Here is a 17,198-nt window from a genome sequence, read left to right as displayed (position 1 = left end):
AGTAGAAAAGGGTTGTCTTATTTTTTAAACTATTTTATGTGAGTCTATCTTTTCTTCCTCAACAAGAGAAAATAAGCTCCTTAAAGAAAAGATTCTTTTAAATGACATAGTATCTGTCAATGTGTTAAAAAAAAAAAGATTTTTTTAATTTGTTATTTCACTGGCACAGAGAATACCTGGAGAGGAGATTATCCCCTACCAATGGGGTTTGATTCAGCTATTCAGGTTAAGAGCTGCCTGGAGCACTTGGAGATGAAGTGATTTTCCTGGGTTATACAATAAGTATGTGTGTGAGGCAGAGTTGGGACCCAAAGCTTTCTGACTCTGAGATCAGGTTTTCATCTTCTCTGTAATACCACTTCTCAATAAACATATGGGTTAATGTGTTGATGAATGATGGAATTGGAATATTGATTTGTTGGGGGAAGGGGAGAGGTTCTGCAATGTACAATTCCAATAGGTTTTAACCCTACATGCTCTCATTTTTTAAAGAGCAACATAGAAAAAATGTACCGGACCCTAGAAGATCAGTTCAGTGAAGTCAGTGCAAAGGATGACCAACAGACACAACTGATCCATGATCTGAATATGCAGAAAGCACAGATGCAGACCCAAAATGGTGAGGATGGGACACGGATTAATAGTAAAATATGGGCCAATAGGGAGAAGTGATGTTTGGTGACAGAGAGGGTCTGCCTCTATCTGTGTTCCAGGTGAGCTCAACCATCAACTGGAAGAGAAGGAGTCTCTGGTTTCACAGCTGACCAAAGGCAAACAGGCAATAACCCATCAACTAGAGGAAGTGAAGAGACAACTAGAAGAAGAAACCAAGGTCAGAGCCAATTTTTTTCTATTACTAATGTGAAACTGATGGCTTAGTTAAAACATTTCAGTGCTATTCTTCAAGTTTCCCTAGGCCAGAAAGCCCTTCACAGGGAGTAGCATTCAAGGCCCTCCATCACCTAGGACCTTTCTTTCTAATCACCATGCAGACCTATCAAACCTATCCAACCTATCCACTGTAGCCAGACCCAAATTACTGTCAGACCTATACATTATTACTTGTCCCTATGTTTATTCATATTGCCCCTCTGACTTAGAATCCTCTCCTCCTACCTGCTTGAAGACAAAGATTGATTTTTCCCTTTGTCCAGTAAACTTGCTACAGGGCACAGGGTAACTACTTAGTAAAGGTTGATGTGCAGCTCTGCTTTAAGATAGACTAGCAGAGCTCACTTGAAGGACATAAAAAATAACTTCCAAGAGGGGATGTATAGATTATTGAGAAAATATTTTCTCCCTCCCTGGGAACAAGTTTTGAAGAACATCATGGTGTAGAACATCCAAGGTTCTCAAAGGCTGTATCAGTGAGGTATCAGCTCTGGAAGGTCCTACTAACCTGGAAAGCCTTTCTTCATAAATGAGTCTAGAAATGAACAATACGTCTGTTTTTTGTGGACCAACTTGGCTGACATTCAAGAGTCTCAACTCCATATCGGCTTCACAGTGATGATATTTTTTCAATCACAGTAAGTTATAGACAGAGTATGATCTGCATCGATAGAGGGAATATTCATACCAATGAAGTTATGGGTCCTTGAAGTACTGAATTATATATAAGTAAGGACATAAAAATAGTCATACTAGAGGATACCTCCCAAAGTCAATCTAGCCTATAATTCTCTCTTGCGGTGGGACTTTCCATTCTGCCTAAGTGAGAATAAGTGGAACATGACCTTTAATGGCTCTGTTACACAGGCACTTTCCCAACTCATGGAGAGTTAGAAAGGCAAAGAAAGAGTCCTGCCAAATTCCTTTTATGACACAAATATGGTGCTCATACCTAAACCAGGAAGAGCTAAAACAGAGAAAGAAAACTACAGACCAATTTCCCTAATAAATATCGACGCAAAAATTTTAAATAAAATACTATCAAGGAGATTACAGCAATATTTTACCAGGATCATACACTATGACCAAAACACTGTAGTCAATGACTATAGCAATCTACTCTTTGATAAACCCAAAGAATCCAGCTTCTGGACTCAGAAGTCGCTATTTCACAAAAACTGCTGGGAAAATTGGAAAATGGTGGGGCAGAAACCTGACATAGACCAATATCTTACTCCATATACCAAAATAAAGTCAAAATGGGTTCATGATTTAAGAATAAAGGCTGATACTATAAGCAATTTGGGAAAGCAAGGAATAGTTTGCCTATCAGATTTATGGGAAAGGAAAGAGTTTATGACACAACAAGAGATAGAGAGCATTACAAATGCAAAATTACAAATGAAAATTTTGATTGTGTTAAATTGAAAAGTTTTGTGTAAAAAAGCCAATGCAACAAAGATTAGGAGGGAAGCAGAAAATTGGGAGAAAATCTTTACAACCAGTGTCTCTGATAAAGGCCTCATCTCTAAATATACAGGGAACTGAGTCAAATTTATAGGAATACAAGTCATTCCCCAATTGAGAAATGGTCAAAGGATATGAACAGGCAGTTTTCAGAGGAAGAAATTGAAGATACCTGTAGACATATGAAAAAATGCTCTAAATCACTACTGATTAGAGAAATGCAAATCAGAACAACTCTTAGGTACCACATCTCTCCTGTCAGATTGGCTAACATGACAAAACAGGAAAATGATAAGTGCTGGAGAGGATGTGGGTAAACTGGAACACTGTTACATTGTTGGTGGAGATGTGAACTGATCCAGCCATTTTGGAGAGCAATTTGGAACTATGCCCAAAGGGCTATAAAAATGTGCACACCCTTTGACCTGGCAATACCACCTCTAGGGCTGTATCCCAGAGAGATCACACGAGTGGGAAAGGGACTTGTATGTGCAAAATATTTACACCAGCTCTTTTTGTGGTAGCAAAGAATTGGAAATCAAGGGGATGACCATCAATTGGGGAATGGATAAACAAGTTGTGGCATATGGATGTAATGGAATACTATTGTGCTATAAGAAATGGGGAAGATACAGACTTCATAATAACCTGGAAAAACCTACGTGATATAATGCTGAGTGAGCTGAGCAGAACCAGGAGAACACTGTACACAACCACAGATATATTGATTCTATGATGATCAACCTTGATAGACTTGGCTCTTCTCAGCAACACAAAGTTCAGAGACAACTCCAAGGGACTCATGATGGGGGGAGCTATCTACATCCAGAGAAGAACTATGAAGTCTGAATGCAGATTGAGGCAAACTGTTTGCTCTCCTTTTTATTCTTTTTTTTCGGTTTTGTTTCTTCTTTCTCATGATTCATTCCATTGGTCATAATTCTTCTTTACAACTTGACTATTGTGTAAATAAGTTTAATGCAAAGTTATATGTAGAAGATATATTGGATGCCATGCCATCTTGGGGAAGAGGGGGGGTGGGGAAGAAAGTCTGGAACTCAAAATCATGCAGAACTAAGTGTAGTAAATTAAAAATAAAAAATCTTAATTTAAAAAAAAGACTACGTAGGTAGTAATAAAGTGAAGATTTGAACCCCCCCCCAAAAAAAAAAAGAAAAAGAAAGAAACAGTGTGGTGGATAAGTGGAATAGATGAGGTACAAAGACACAATGGTAAAAGACCATAGTAATCTAATTTTGATAAACCCAAAGACTCCAGCTTCTGGGACAAGAACTCACTATTTGACAAAAACTTCTGGGAAAACTGGAAAACATTATGGCAGAAACTAGGTATAGACCGACATTTTACACCATATACAAGATAAGATCAAAATGGGTACATGATTTAGACATAAAGGGTAATACCATAAGCAAATTAAGAGAGCAAGGAATAGTTTGCCTGTGAGACCTATGGAGATGGAAAGAATTTATGATGAAACAAAAGATAGAGAGCATTATGAAATATAAAATGAATAATTTTGATTATATCAAATTTAAAAGTTTTTGCACAAACAAAACCAATGCAACCAAGATTAGAAAGAAAGCAGAAAATAGGGACACAATTTTTACAGCAAATGTCTCTGACATTTCTCATATATAAAGAGAATTGAGTCAAATTCATAAGATACAAGTCATTCTCCAACTGATAAATGGTGAAAGGATATGAACAGGCACTTTTCAGATGAAGAAATCAAAAGTCATGAAAAATGCTATAAATCACTATTGATTAGAGAAATGCAAATTAAAACAACTCTGAGATACCACGTCATACCTATCAGATTGGCTAATATGACAGAAAAGGAAAATTATAAAGTTGGAGAAGATGTGGGAAAATTGGGACAAGGATGCACTATTGGTAGAGTTGTGAACTGATTCAATCATTCTGCAGAGCAATTTGGAACTGAATCCAAAGGGTGATCAAACTGTACATACACTTTGATCCAGCAATACCACTACTAAATCTATATCCCAAAGAGACTTTTAAAGGGGTGGCGGGGGGGAAAGAAGACCTACTTGTACAAAAATATTTATAGCAGCTCTTTTTGTGTTGGTAAGGAATTGGAAACTGAGGGGATGTCCATCAATTGGGGGATGGCTGAACAAGTTGTGGTGTATGAATGTATTAGAATAACATTGTGCTATAAGAAATGATGAGCAAGTGGATTTCAGAAAAACCTGGAAAGACTTACATGAATTGATGTAGAGTGAAGTGAGCAGAACCAGGAGAACACTGTACACAGTAACAGTGACATAGTATGATGATCAAGTATGAATGACTTAGCTGTTCCCAGCAATACAATCATCCAAGACAACTCCAAAGTTCTTAAGAGGAAAAATGGTATTCACATTTAGAGAAAGAACTGATGGAGTCTGAATGCAAATAAAAACATACTATTTTCACTTTCCTTAGTTTTTCCTTATTTTTCTGAACTGTTTCTTTTTTCACAGCATGACTAATATGGAAATATGTTTTACCTGATGGCACATATATAACATATATTTAAATGCTTACTGTCCTGAGGAAGGAGAAAATTTGAAACTCAAAAATTTTTAAATGAATGTTAAAATTTGTATTTACATGTAATTACAAAAAATAAAATATTATACAAATATTTTTAAAAGTGGAATTAAAAGAAACCTAGTACTCCAGTGTAAATCAAAATATCCTACCTTAGAAGCTGATTCTTACCCCTTCCATATTGTTATCATTCCAGGCCAAGAATGCTCTTGCCCATGCACTGCAGGCTTCCCGTCACAACTTTGACTTGTTAAGAGAACAGTATGAAGAAGAACAGGAAGCTAAAGCTGAACTCCAGAGGGTCATGTCCAGAGCCAACAATGAAGTGGCCCAGTGGAGGAACAAATATGAGACTGATGCCATACAACGTACAGAAGAACTGGAAGAGGCTAAGTATGGACTTTGGAATTTGTGGGGTGGAAAATTGGTGAATAAGCAGACCAGTACTCATGGTGAATCTGCACTCTTGAAAATCCTTATACACCTTATTTTCCTAGCCTATTCCTAAATATTTATGTAGTATCCCACAACCCCATGGCAACTCCCAGCCCTTCCTCAAATAACTGCATCATTCCACCCGCCTCTCTTCTGTGACTCATTTGCGCTAGATCTACCTCTGATTACCTCCCCCAAGCCTTTTGGGGCTTCCCCAGATGGTTCTTCTATTCTCTTACATACCAAATGTCTCAAATCAGTCTTATCTCATCCTTGTGAGGTATTTATCTTTCCTCATATAGCAGGAGACTGGCCAAAGGGGGCCCCAATCCTGGAAGCATGTGCAGTAGTAGGCTGCCTGTTGTCAACCTACAGGAAGGGTTTAGGGAGCCTGCTTCTAGAAGCCTGTATTGATGTGTAATGAGGGGTTCCTCCAGTTCAAAGCATGGACAAGTATCATATGATTATATTTCATTTGTCTACTGAGCAGTGAAGAAAAGCCTTTTGATGGGCTACTGAGCAAGAACTGAATGTGCATACAAAAGTCACTAAATAGATAAACTGATCTCTCTCTTCAAAGACCTTTTCCACTTTCTCTTATGGTGCTCACTGATTATCCCATTGGTCCCAATATTTAGCTTTATACAGCATTTACTACCTCTCATGCAATTAGGATCCAGAAAGACTCAATCCTGGCACACGGAGAGCTACTACGAGGCTTACACCCACTATACTTCCAGTCAGAAAACCTTAGATTTCTCCCTTCCCCAACTCTCCATTATATTTGTTAGTTTTCCTATGCATTTGGAAGTCACTCCTTTTTGAGGAATTCTCTTTGGTGCTTTTAGGAAAAAACTAGCCCAGCGGCTCCAGGAGGCTGAAGAAAATATTGAGACTGTAAACTCCAAATGTTCCTCTTTGGAGAAAACCAAACAGAGGCTTCAGGGAGAAGTGGATGACCTTATGCTTGATTTGGAAAGATCTAACATTGCCTGTGCTGCTCTGGACAAGAAACAGAGGAACTTCGATAAGGTCCTTCCTCGAATGTGTGGAAATACAGATACGTGGCAATCATCCCTAGTCTACATTTTTCATTAGGTTGTAGGGAAAGTGTTCTCTAAATGGAAAAGCACCACATAAGTGTGACCCATTTGTTATACCCTAGAGTCATGCAACTTAAAAGACAGGTAGCCATTCATAGAAGGCCAAAGAACCTCATAACAATCCATAATTGCCATCTGTCCCTCCTAATCTAGAAAAATGAAGCATTACGTAAACAATGGAACAGACATCTCTAAAACCAACCCTTGGGTGCATGGGGGTGCTAAGTGTACAGAGGTGAAAGTGTTATAGCCTGAGAAACTGAGTCAATAGAAAGATTAGGGCTATCAGTAAGAGCAAGAAATCGGATCAATGTATTTGTGTTAAGAAAGGAATTAGGAGTGTGATGCACGTGGAACCCAGAAGTCTGGGAGTCACAGTAATAAGGAACTTGCTGGAGTTGTGGAGATCTTCTTCTTCACTGACAGTTATGTACTATGTTAAATTTTGCAAAGTAATTTGCATATTTTATCTCACTTGAACCTCACAACAATCCCATGAAATAAGTACCATGGGTAATATTATCCCATTTTATTGATGAGGAAACGGAGGCTCAAAAACTTCAGTGACTTGCCAGTGACCATATAAACAAGATCTGAATGCAAGTCCTCCTGACTCCAAATTGAATATTCTAAGAAAGAGTGCTGGGCCTGATGGAAGGAGTGTACTGCCTAACGTATGAAAGATGCTTAATAAATGTTTGTTGAATGGAAGATTGTATGTCATTCTGGATTCCAGGGCACTTCTCTAGTGTAACACCAACATGTGGGGAAGCATGAGGACAGGCTCACCTAGAGAGAGATACCTGCTTGGGACAAACCTCCAGTAATTTATGCACAGTGAAAGAAAGCAGCCTGAGGAGAGGAGGGACATGAGCAAACTCAGACCCACAGGGGAATGGGTCTGTGTCACCATTGTGATGAGAGGCAAAGCAGTAGAGTACAAAGAACAGAACTTGGCATCGTAAGATAGAAAGTCAGGTCCCCGCCATGCTATGTGATAGCCATTATCAGGCTGTGGGCAAGTCACTGAGCCTTTCTGAGCCCCAGCTTCCTCAAATGCAGAATGGCGGTGCTCCCTGAACTACGTGTCTCACAGCACTTCTCTGAGAAGAGCATCTCAGAAATTATAAAGAGTTACATGAATACAAACAAGTGTTAAGAGAGTCTGAGGCACCAGTGTGGCCCAGTGGATAGTGCCCTACACTTGTAGTCAAGGATATATGAGTTCAGATCCCATCCCAGACATTTGCTAGCTGTGTGAGGTTGGGCACTTAAGTAACGTAATCTTTCTCAACCCGTTTCCTCATCTGTAAAATGGGAATAATTATGGAACTTATTTGACAGTATTGTTGGTAAGGATCAAATGAGATTATACATAAAGTGCTTTGCAAACTTGAAGTGCTCTATAAATGTAGCTAGGTGTTGCAGGCACTAGACTTAGAGTCAGGAAGACCTGAGTTCAAATTTGGCCTCATGCACTTACTAGCTATATGATCCTGGGCAAGTCACTCACTTAACCTCTGTTTGCCTCAGTTTCCTCATCTGCAAAATGAATATGACAATAGCACCTACATCCCAGGGCTATCGCGAGGATCAAATGAATTTATATTTGTAAAGCACTTAGCACAGTGCCTGGCACATAGCAAGCTCTATAAATGTTAGCTATCGTTATTATGGTTGCAAGCTAATCTTGGTCTAAAGCCGCACACTCCTGGTTTTTTAAGTTATACCCCACCATTGATTATTTGTTTTGGCTAGACTATATAATATTGGGAGATAAGGGGGAAAGAGAAGGTGGTAATGTTTAATAAGGGAGATTTCATAATATCCATTTAACCCATTTGTGACAATATATGACATTTTAACCTCATGATGCCGAAACTCCTTATTCTTTAGCCCATAAGGATGAGACAAACTCAGTTCCATGAGTAGCCCAAGACCATGCCTTATGCGTGTACACACACACATATGTATGTATATTTGTGTGTATGTATATGCAGATATATGTATATATTTGTATGTATGTATATAGATAGATAGCTCTTAAATCCAATTCATGCATGAGTCAAGATATCACCCTGTGATGTCATTGATCCTCTTTGGAAATGAAGGATGAACAATGAACAACAACATACATATACGTGTGTGTGTGGTGTGTGTGTGTGTGTATTTTTTAACCTGAAAATGACCTGTCACTGCTATTTCCATTATCAACCCTTGTGATTCTCTAGGTCCTTGCAGAATGGAAGCAAAAGCTTGAGGAGAACCAAGCAGAGCTGGAATCTGCTCAGAAAGAATCTCGATCCTTGAGCACTGAACTTTTCAAAATGAAAAATGCCTATGAGGAAGTGCTAGACCAGTTAGAGACCATGAAAAGGGAAAACAAGAACCTACACGGTCAGTACATCCACCTTCCGATGCTTGGAACTTACTAGCTCCCCTATTTGCCCCCCAGGCCACTATCTTCCTCGAGATGCCTACAACTATTCACAATCCCACTCGGCCTCCATTCTGTCTCCTAGGTAGGTCCATAGATTGGTTTAATAATAGTAACAGCACCATGCAACTTTCAAAGTACATTCACAGATATTATCACATCAATAACCTCACGATAACTCCGCCTTTATTCCAAGGCCCAAGACCATGCCTTACTGCTAGGAATCTGGGGGTCCAAGTTCACCCTTTCTTTAATTGCTATTTAGGGGACCACACTGGATTTTTAAATGCAGTTTTATTTGGCAATAGGAAGACCTTCCAGTAATTCCTGTGACCATTGTCCTGTGAGGTCCTCTAACCAATTCTCTTCTTTGGTTGCTACTTAGTCATTTTTAAAACCTCATTAAGTTATTGAGATAGATGAGAACTCTTCTCCGCATACCCATATCGTTAAGAGGTGAAGTCAGGGAAGATGGTCTATTGCTTACTGACCATAAAATCATGAATGTAGAGATGGAAATGTCATTAGAGGCCATAAAGTAAGCATGATCTGCTTGTCTTACAGGTGAGGAAACTGAGAGGTTATATGACTTGCCTAAGGTTAGATAGATAGCACGTGTCATAGCTAAGATTCCATCCCAAACCGTGGACTCCAAATCCAGGGGTCATTCTGCCACACTCCCTCTACGCAATGTCTGAAACAGAATCCTCCTTAATTTTCTCCTTTTCGTGAACCTGTTGGTCAGGGTAAAGAGGCAAGAAGGGCGATCTGCTTATGTGAGGACTCAGGAGCACTGTGAAATTACCTAAACAACAAATTCTGTTATTACAGAGGAGATTTCTGATTTAAACGAGCTGATTGCAGAAAAGAGCAAGAATATGAAGGAAATGGAGAAGACCAAGAAGCAAGTTGAACAAGAAAAGTCAGATCTCCAGGCTTCTTTAGAAGAGGCTGAGGCAAGTATCTAGAATATGACATGCTGTGCTTCTAGAGAAATGTGCAACTGAAATGGTTATACTAGGGGACCTCTGTAGTCTCTCCCCCTTCTATAGGTCCACGTCATCATTGGAGCCAATTGTCAGTTTGGGGCCTGTACCTTATCTATTCTGTTTCCTTCAGTCAGTGACACGATATTTGCCTGTTTTGGAAAACCCTTCTCTTTTGCTATTTTCTCAATCCCATTGTCTCAGGAAGAACTCCAGACCACCTTAAGTAACCATTGCTGGTCTCTGTGCCTTTGTGTGGGCTGCTAGGTGGTGCAGTGGATAGAATGCTAGACCTGAAGTCAGAAATACTCATCTTCCTGAGTTCAAATCTGGCCTCAAGCATTTACTAGCTGTGTAACCCTAGACAAATCACTTAACCCAGTTCGCCTCAGTTCCTCATCTGTAAAAAGAGTTGGAGAAGGAAATGGCAAACCACTCCGGCATCTCTGCCAAGGAAACCCCAAAGAGGGTCCTGGAGAGTCAGACACGACTGAAAAATGACAGCAACAACATGCCTTTACATAGGCTCTCTCCCCCATGCCTGGAATACACCATCTCCTCACCGTCATTTCTCAGAATCTCTAAATTTCTTCAAAACTCAGTATTCTTACAGAAAGCTTAACCTGAACCTCCCAGTTCCTTCCTCCTCTCTGTTTCCCAGAGAATTTACTTTGTACATGTCATAGCCCCTTCTCCCACAGAATGTGAACTTCCTAAAGGCAGGGACTGATTTATTTTTGTTTTTTATTCCTAGCATCTAACACAGTCACTAGTACATAGCATGCACTTGTTGAACTGAATTTGGTTGGCCAGAATCTCTCCATTAGCAGAATGTTTTCCAGGACTATCCTGGTTGTGAATAGTTGTGATTGGCCTTGCTAAAAGCTATACCCATGCTTTTAGCAAGGGTTCTGAGCTGCACCAGAAGTATGTCAAAGGGATGCAGCAGGGCAGTAACCTTATTTAGGAATAAGACCACTTAAATGCTATTTATCCTGTAGAAACAAATATGGATCCTAATTTATACTATTGTTAAAGTAGACCCTGTCTTACCTCATAGAGGTAGGAAAATCACCTACAACAAGCATTAAGCTTTTAGATTTGAATTTTCCTGATCTTTTTGATGGTATCATTTTGATGACCTTGTGCCTATGAATTACATCTTTGGTTTTATTTAAGACTTTGGGTAACTTCAATTCAATTGAATTCTACAACCATTTAATAAGTGCCTACTATGTTCAAGACACTAAGAGCTGAAAATACAAAGACAAAAAAAATTGGTTCTTCACCCTCAGTGAGCATACATTCTATTGGAGCTTACATTTCCCACCACTGGTGCTCTTCTTCAATTAACTAGTCTCAGGTACTTGGCTCATCTTCCCTAGAGGTAAGGCTGTGCAGCTAAATTCATTTATACTCAAGGGAGAGCTAGCATAATCACTTCGGCACCATCTGTACTCTCTCCGTCCAGGAACACTTTCTATGGAAAAAGTGAGACAATCTGACAGTTTCTTCCACACAGGGCTCCTTGGAACATGAAGAAAGCAAAGTCTTGCGTATCCAGCTAGAGCTGAACCAGGTAAAATCTGAGATTGACCGGAAGGTCACTGAAAAGGATGAGGAAATTGAGCAGCTAAAAAGAAACAGCCAGAGAATGGCAGAGTCCATGCAGAGCATGTTGGATGCTGAGATCAGGAGCAGAAATGATGCCCTGAGGCTTAAGAAAAAAATGGAAGGAGACCTGAATGAAATGGAGATTCAGTTGGGCCGGGCTAACCGCCAGGTGGCTGAAACCCAGAAACACCTGCGTACCTTCCAAGGTCAGCTCAAGGTAAAGGAGGCAGCCTTCAGACACTGCTCTTCTGGTACAGCCTTTATCTTTAGTCTTGTTCTGTCAATCCTAGTCTCACACTTGCTTCCTACTAAAGGATTCTCAGCTGCAACTGGACGATGCTCTGAGGGACAACAGTAACTTGAAGGAGCAGCTGGCCCTTGTGGAACGCAGGAACAGTCTCCTGGTGGAGGAGCTTGATGAGATGAAAGTGGCCTTGGAGCAAACTGATAGGACACGCAGACTGTCTGAACAGGAGCTGCTGGATTCAAGTGAACGGGTGCAACTCCTACACACCCAGGTACTCTGAGATCTACTCCAAAAATGGTTCTCTTACCTCTCCAAAAGTGCAGAAATGCAGGAAGAGACAACCATGCTTCATCTCTTACTAGTATTTAATTCCAGGAAACTAGGTCTCTGCAGATTAATCTGTTTTCTTTCTCTTATCAGAAAACAAAAACTATGAAACACAGAACATATCCCTTTTTGTTGTGGCTGCCAAGAAACACAAAAAGCCAAGCTTATTAACCAAATATTGTAATCTTTTCAACTTTGGCAGCAGAAAGCATCCACTCTTTCAGCTTTGTTCAGAAGGCCTATATTCTGGGTTATCTCTAAGGGTCTCATGCACTTTGAACTTGCTTTAAAATGTAAGCCACCTCAAGTCTTTTGGAAACATTCAAACTATAAATTTTAAGTACATCAAAATATTTCAGAGATATATTTTTAAATCATATAAATATAACCATGAAACAGAAGAAAGAGAAATAGTGTTAGAATCAGATGACCTTAGTTCCAAACTCAGCCATCAAATACCACCTGCGTGACCTTGTACAAGTCATTTAACATTCATTGGCCTCGATTTATTCATCTGTAAAATGAGGATGTTGGTAGGTAAGTTCTGAAGTGTCTCCTAGCTTTAAGTTTACAAGACTGAATCCCTATTACCTAATTTTCTTACTAGAATGCCAGCCTCATAAACACAAAGAAGAAGCTGGAGGCTGACATAGCTGAGTACCAGAAGGAAGTGGAAAACTCTGTACAGGAGGCTCGGAATGCAGAGGAGAAGGCCAAAAAAGCTATCACAGATGTGAGTGCCGTGTTGTCCTTTTGAAGAGGTTAGGTGAAGGTTTAGGGGAAAGGGTGGGCCTCTAGGCTTGAAAAGGTTCTGGTAAGAAATCAAAGAAACCTCCTGGATGGGTTAGATAATGATGGGTGAGATTACTTATTAATATTTCCTGTCCACCTAACAAGGCAGCCATGATGGCTGAGGAGCTGAAGAAGGAGCAGGACACCAGCGCCCACCTGGAGCGGATGAAGAAGAACCTGGAGCAGACCGTGAAGGACTTGCAGCACCGCCTGGATGAAGCTGAGCAGCTGGCCCTGAAAGGAGGAAAGAAGCAGATCCAGAAACTGGAGAATAGGGTACAGTGGTGTGAGAATAAACAGGGAGTCACGACTTGTCTCCGAATTCTAGGTCTGTGTAGAAGCCATGTAGTCCACCTACCTACAGACATGGCCACACAGTACCCCGCCCCGCCACCAAAGACTGGCGGTGAGAACAGAGAGAGGAAAGTCACACAGTGGTCTGAAAGTGGGCTTGTGACCATGTCTGTTTGCCAGCGCATACATACATACATACACACACACACACACACACACACACACACACACACACACACAATATTTCATGGTGTTTTTGCTAGGACATAAAGTATTGAAATAATCATTTTTGTGCCTATGACTTTTCAAATATTCATTTTATGAGGATTTTTATGTAGGTTCAGATCTGTTTATGGAAAATATTTGGGAAAAGCAAAACTTTTTTTGATGTGATTTCCATTTTGGAGAGGCACTATACCATGTAGTAGAAATAATACCAAACATGGACTCTCCTTCCTAGCTTTATGACGTTGGTCAAATGACTTACAATTGTTTAAGTGCGGAGCCAAAATATAGAGTTGGGGAAACGATACTTGGATCCCCTACTTTCAGTGACAGTGATGAGGAAAGAAAGTGCTTAGCAGACTGAAGAGTGTATACAGTCATACAATCATATTCTCCTAATATCATTACTTAAATCTTGCAGTAACACAGCTAGGCAAGACAACATTATAGGGTCAGTTAATTCCGTGGAAACAATACCATAAATATTGTAAGTGAGTGAACCACCAAATCATCTTGTTGAGAGATTTGATAAAGGTTAATGATTTGGTTATAATGAACTAATGATGTTATTGCAAAATGACATTGGTCAGGGAACCAATACAGGGAGCCTACTCCTACTGTAAACTGCTGCTACTGAGAAGTCCATTAATTAAGAACCATTTTCCTATTTTGTTTTAAATCTCTATCTTTTTTTGTTCACCTACTCCAGTGTTTCATTCCTTTCCCAGTCTTTCAGTCTAACTTAAATTCCTCCCACAGCAAGTCTAGCTTCTAATTCTTCAAGGAGTACAGATGGCTGGAGTTGGCTCTTCAAAGTTAGAACAGTAGACGTTTCAAATCGCCTATATACTGTATGTTATGCCGGTTTCTCTTTCCTCTTTGCCAATGTCTCTGTTCAGCATCATGGCTGACGCTTCTTTGACTTTCACTCACCCTTTTCTAGGTCCCCAAATCTGGTTGAACTGTTTAATTTTGTTTCTTTTGTTTTTGGAGCAAAGCTACAGGAAATGGTATAAGACAGGGTGATGATGGAGAGGGAGGAGCATGTAAAATATGCCCCCTAAGAACTTTGGGATCTGGGGTGGGAAAAAGAGAGGGAATAGACAGAAAGGAGGAGCAAAAATTAAAGGAAATACTCTTCCTTCCTTCCTGGAACCCTTCCCCATCCCCCGCCGGGATGCTGTAGTTCGTCTTCATAAAGAAATATTAAAACATACCTTTCCCAATTACTAGTCAAACAACCCACCAATAGTGCCTGTAAGTCAGTGAATATAGGAGGAGACTTGTTTTTGTGGAGATTCGTCTAGTTACTTTCAAAACAAACTGTTCCCATGCTCCCATACAATGTGACCCCCCCAAAAAAATATTTAGTTAGCACAATATTTCATTTTTACAACTTCTCAGACTGTTATGGTGGATCAAGCACTGACCTAGAGTCAGGATCTGAGTTCAAATCCAACCTTACTAACTGTATGAATCTGGACAAGTCACTTCACCTCTAACTGTCTAAGTGTCCTTTCTATAGAATGATGATAATAATAGTATCTACCTCGTAGGATTGAGGATCCAATGAAATGATGTCCATAAAATGCTACAGAACTGTTAGATATTATGAGCTTTTCATCTATGCTAAATGATAAGTTAAGTAGATTCAGAACTGGTCAAATAACCATAGCTAAAGAGTAATCTTTAATAGTTCAGTCGCCTTGAAAGGAAGTCTCTAGTAAGGTAGTCATAGATCTGGTCTTGGCCTTGTGCCAACATTTTTTTCAGTGACCTAGATAAAGACAGATATAGTAACAGATAAAAACTAACATGTTTATCAAATTTGCAGATCCAAAAAGATCTTGACAAGCTAAAGCACTGGGCTAAAGCCAGTAAGATGGAATTTAATAGGGAAAAATAGCTAATATTTATACAATGCTCTAAAGTTTGCAGAGCATTTTACACATTATCTCATTTTATTCTTACAACATTCCTGTGAGGTAAATGCTATTAACCTCATTTTATAAAATGAAGAAACTGAGGCTCAGACAGGTTAAATGACTTACCCCAGAATTTCTCCTCTCTTGTCCATTGTACTCACACCTCCAGGAGTTCTCACAGATGTCTCCAGTTGCTGCTCCTCAATAACGTTATGTTACCCCATATTATTTTGTCTAAAATCCATGCTGCATGCATTTCTTCTTAGCTCCCAGCAGATGGTGGTCATCCCCTTTTCTAGAGGACCAGCTCTCTAGTTCTAGATTTCCTGGATCAGAAACCCATCTTTTTCTAGAGAATTTTGTTGTACTTCATCTCTAGAATTGGTTCTAGAAGTCTTCCAGACTTCCAGAACAACTTCTCCTTGAAACTGATGATGACTTATCAAAATATGTATCTTTTCTACCTCAGAACCTACTTCCCACCTGTATCAGTAATATACGTGCATGTAAAGGCTTTGGAATAGCACGCTGCTTTCTCCCTAGATGTGTCTCAGTCTACCCCCAATTGCCCTCTGGATTTATGGGTGGGGTTATTTAATTTACTAGTGGTTTCCAAAATATCCAGGGGAAGAGGTAGGAGTATATACTTCCTCTGGCATTACTGCATGTAAAGGGAAAAGTGTGTAACCTCCAGGTGTACAGTAAGGTGAATATAAATGGATGTTTACAGGTAAGACACTACAAAAAATCTGAGGAAGAGGAGATCACTTACAGCTAAGGGACCAGAGAAATATAGCAATGGAGGGGCTGGGGTGTCAAAGAAGATTTTATAGAGGAAGTTATACCTTTGATTTTGACTCTCAGGAATTCCTGCCACCGTGTCCCAGCTTCTGGTTCTTACAGGAACAGGAGTGTGGCTCATATCCTACCCTTGATAATGACATGCAGTCTCATCACCTACCTCTACCTACAGGCAATCATAAGACTTTGAATAAAACCAAAGTAGTTGCTCATTTGAAAGAGTTTGGGGACTCCTGCACTTCCTACCTATGCACCTTTGCAAAGTTTAATATGGCAGGACAGATGATCCTGCATAACATAAGGAAGGAAGGAAGGTCCTTAGAGACTTTGATTTCTCTCTTGTGGTCTCTTCATAACATTGGATTTTAGGTTCACGAGCTGGAAAATGAGCTTGATGCTGAGCAGAAGAGAGGAGCTGAAGCCACCAAAGGGGCCCACAAATATGAACGGAAAGTCAAAGAAATTACTTACCAGGTAAGTGTCAGAGAAATCACAATAGTCTCTGACACTTAAATTTTGTTCAGAAAAGTAGTGCAGTACGTGGGGATGGTAATCCTAAACCTCTCTTTACAGGCTGAGGAAGATCGTAAGAATGTCCTCAGGCTCCAGGACCTGGTAGACAAGCTACAGGCCAAAGTGAAGTCATATAAGAGACAAGCAGAGGAGGCTGTGAGTACAGGAGCGTCCCCCAGGCGACATGTTGTCATGGTCCACATGCAGCGATGGGGGCACCATCTTGTATACTTTCTCCTAGCAGTCAATTTTGCTTGTAAAGCATGTTTCTATTTCTTAGAAGAAATCAACATTTGGGAACTTAGCTTCAGATCACACAGCTCCTCAGGGTCCAAGCCATTTTCTCTTCCACAAAATGAAGGGTTTAGGTTTGAGGGATGGAAATGATTGCCAAGATCCCTTTCAAACTCTTGACACTTTGTGAGCATGGTCTCTACAGAATAGTATTGTCTAATGGAAAGGACACTATTTAGTCAGAAAAAAAAGGGATTTGAGTCCTGGCCCTGATATTTATGAGATCTGTGATCTGAGAAGACTTGTTTGTTATCTTTGAGTCTGTTTCCT

The 17,198-nt window shown here is 40.0% G+C and overlaps 1 protein-coding gene across 1 annotated transcript in view; it reads left to right on the top strand.

Annotated features, from left to right (window-relative positions):
- The window catches only part of LOC118847029 (myosin-13), a 76,964-nt gene that overhangs the window by 56,720 nt on the left and 3,046 nt on the right, over window positions 1-17,198 (top strand). Inside the window, exons 26-37 of the mRNA XM_036755662.1 lie at window positions 493-619; window positions 714-832; window positions 5,132-5,328; window positions 6,219-6,402; window positions 8,705-8,870; window positions 9,742-9,866; window positions 11,419-11,727; window positions 11,825-12,028; window positions 12,692-12,817; window positions 12,982-13,152; window positions 16,491-16,595; window positions 16,695-16,790. Of these exons, the coding sequence (XP_036611557.1) occupies window positions 493-619; window positions 714-832; window positions 5,132-5,328; window positions 6,219-6,402; window positions 8,705-8,870; window positions 9,742-9,866; window positions 11,419-11,727; window positions 11,825-12,028; window positions 12,692-12,817; window positions 12,982-13,152; window positions 16,491-16,595; window positions 16,695-16,790 (1,929 nt within the window). The remainder of the gene's footprint in view (window positions 1-492; window positions 620-713; window positions 833-5,131; window positions 5,329-6,218; window positions 6,403-8,704; window positions 8,871-9,741; window positions 9,867-11,418; window positions 11,728-11,824; window positions 12,029-12,691; window positions 12,818-12,981; window positions 13,153-16,490; window positions 16,596-16,694; window positions 16,791-17,198) is intronic.

This window comes from Trichosurus vulpecula, chromosome 4, assembly GCF_011100635.1.
Source record: "Trichosurus vulpecula isolate mTriVul1 chromosome 4, mTriVul1.pri, whole genome shotgun sequence".
Lineage (NCBI taxonomy): Eukaryota > Metazoa > Chordata > Mammalia > Diprotodontia > Phalangeridae > Trichosurus > Trichosurus vulpecula.
The sequence above is the reverse complement of the archived record's forward strand: the minus strand, read 5'-3'. Positions and strand labels throughout refer to the sequence as shown.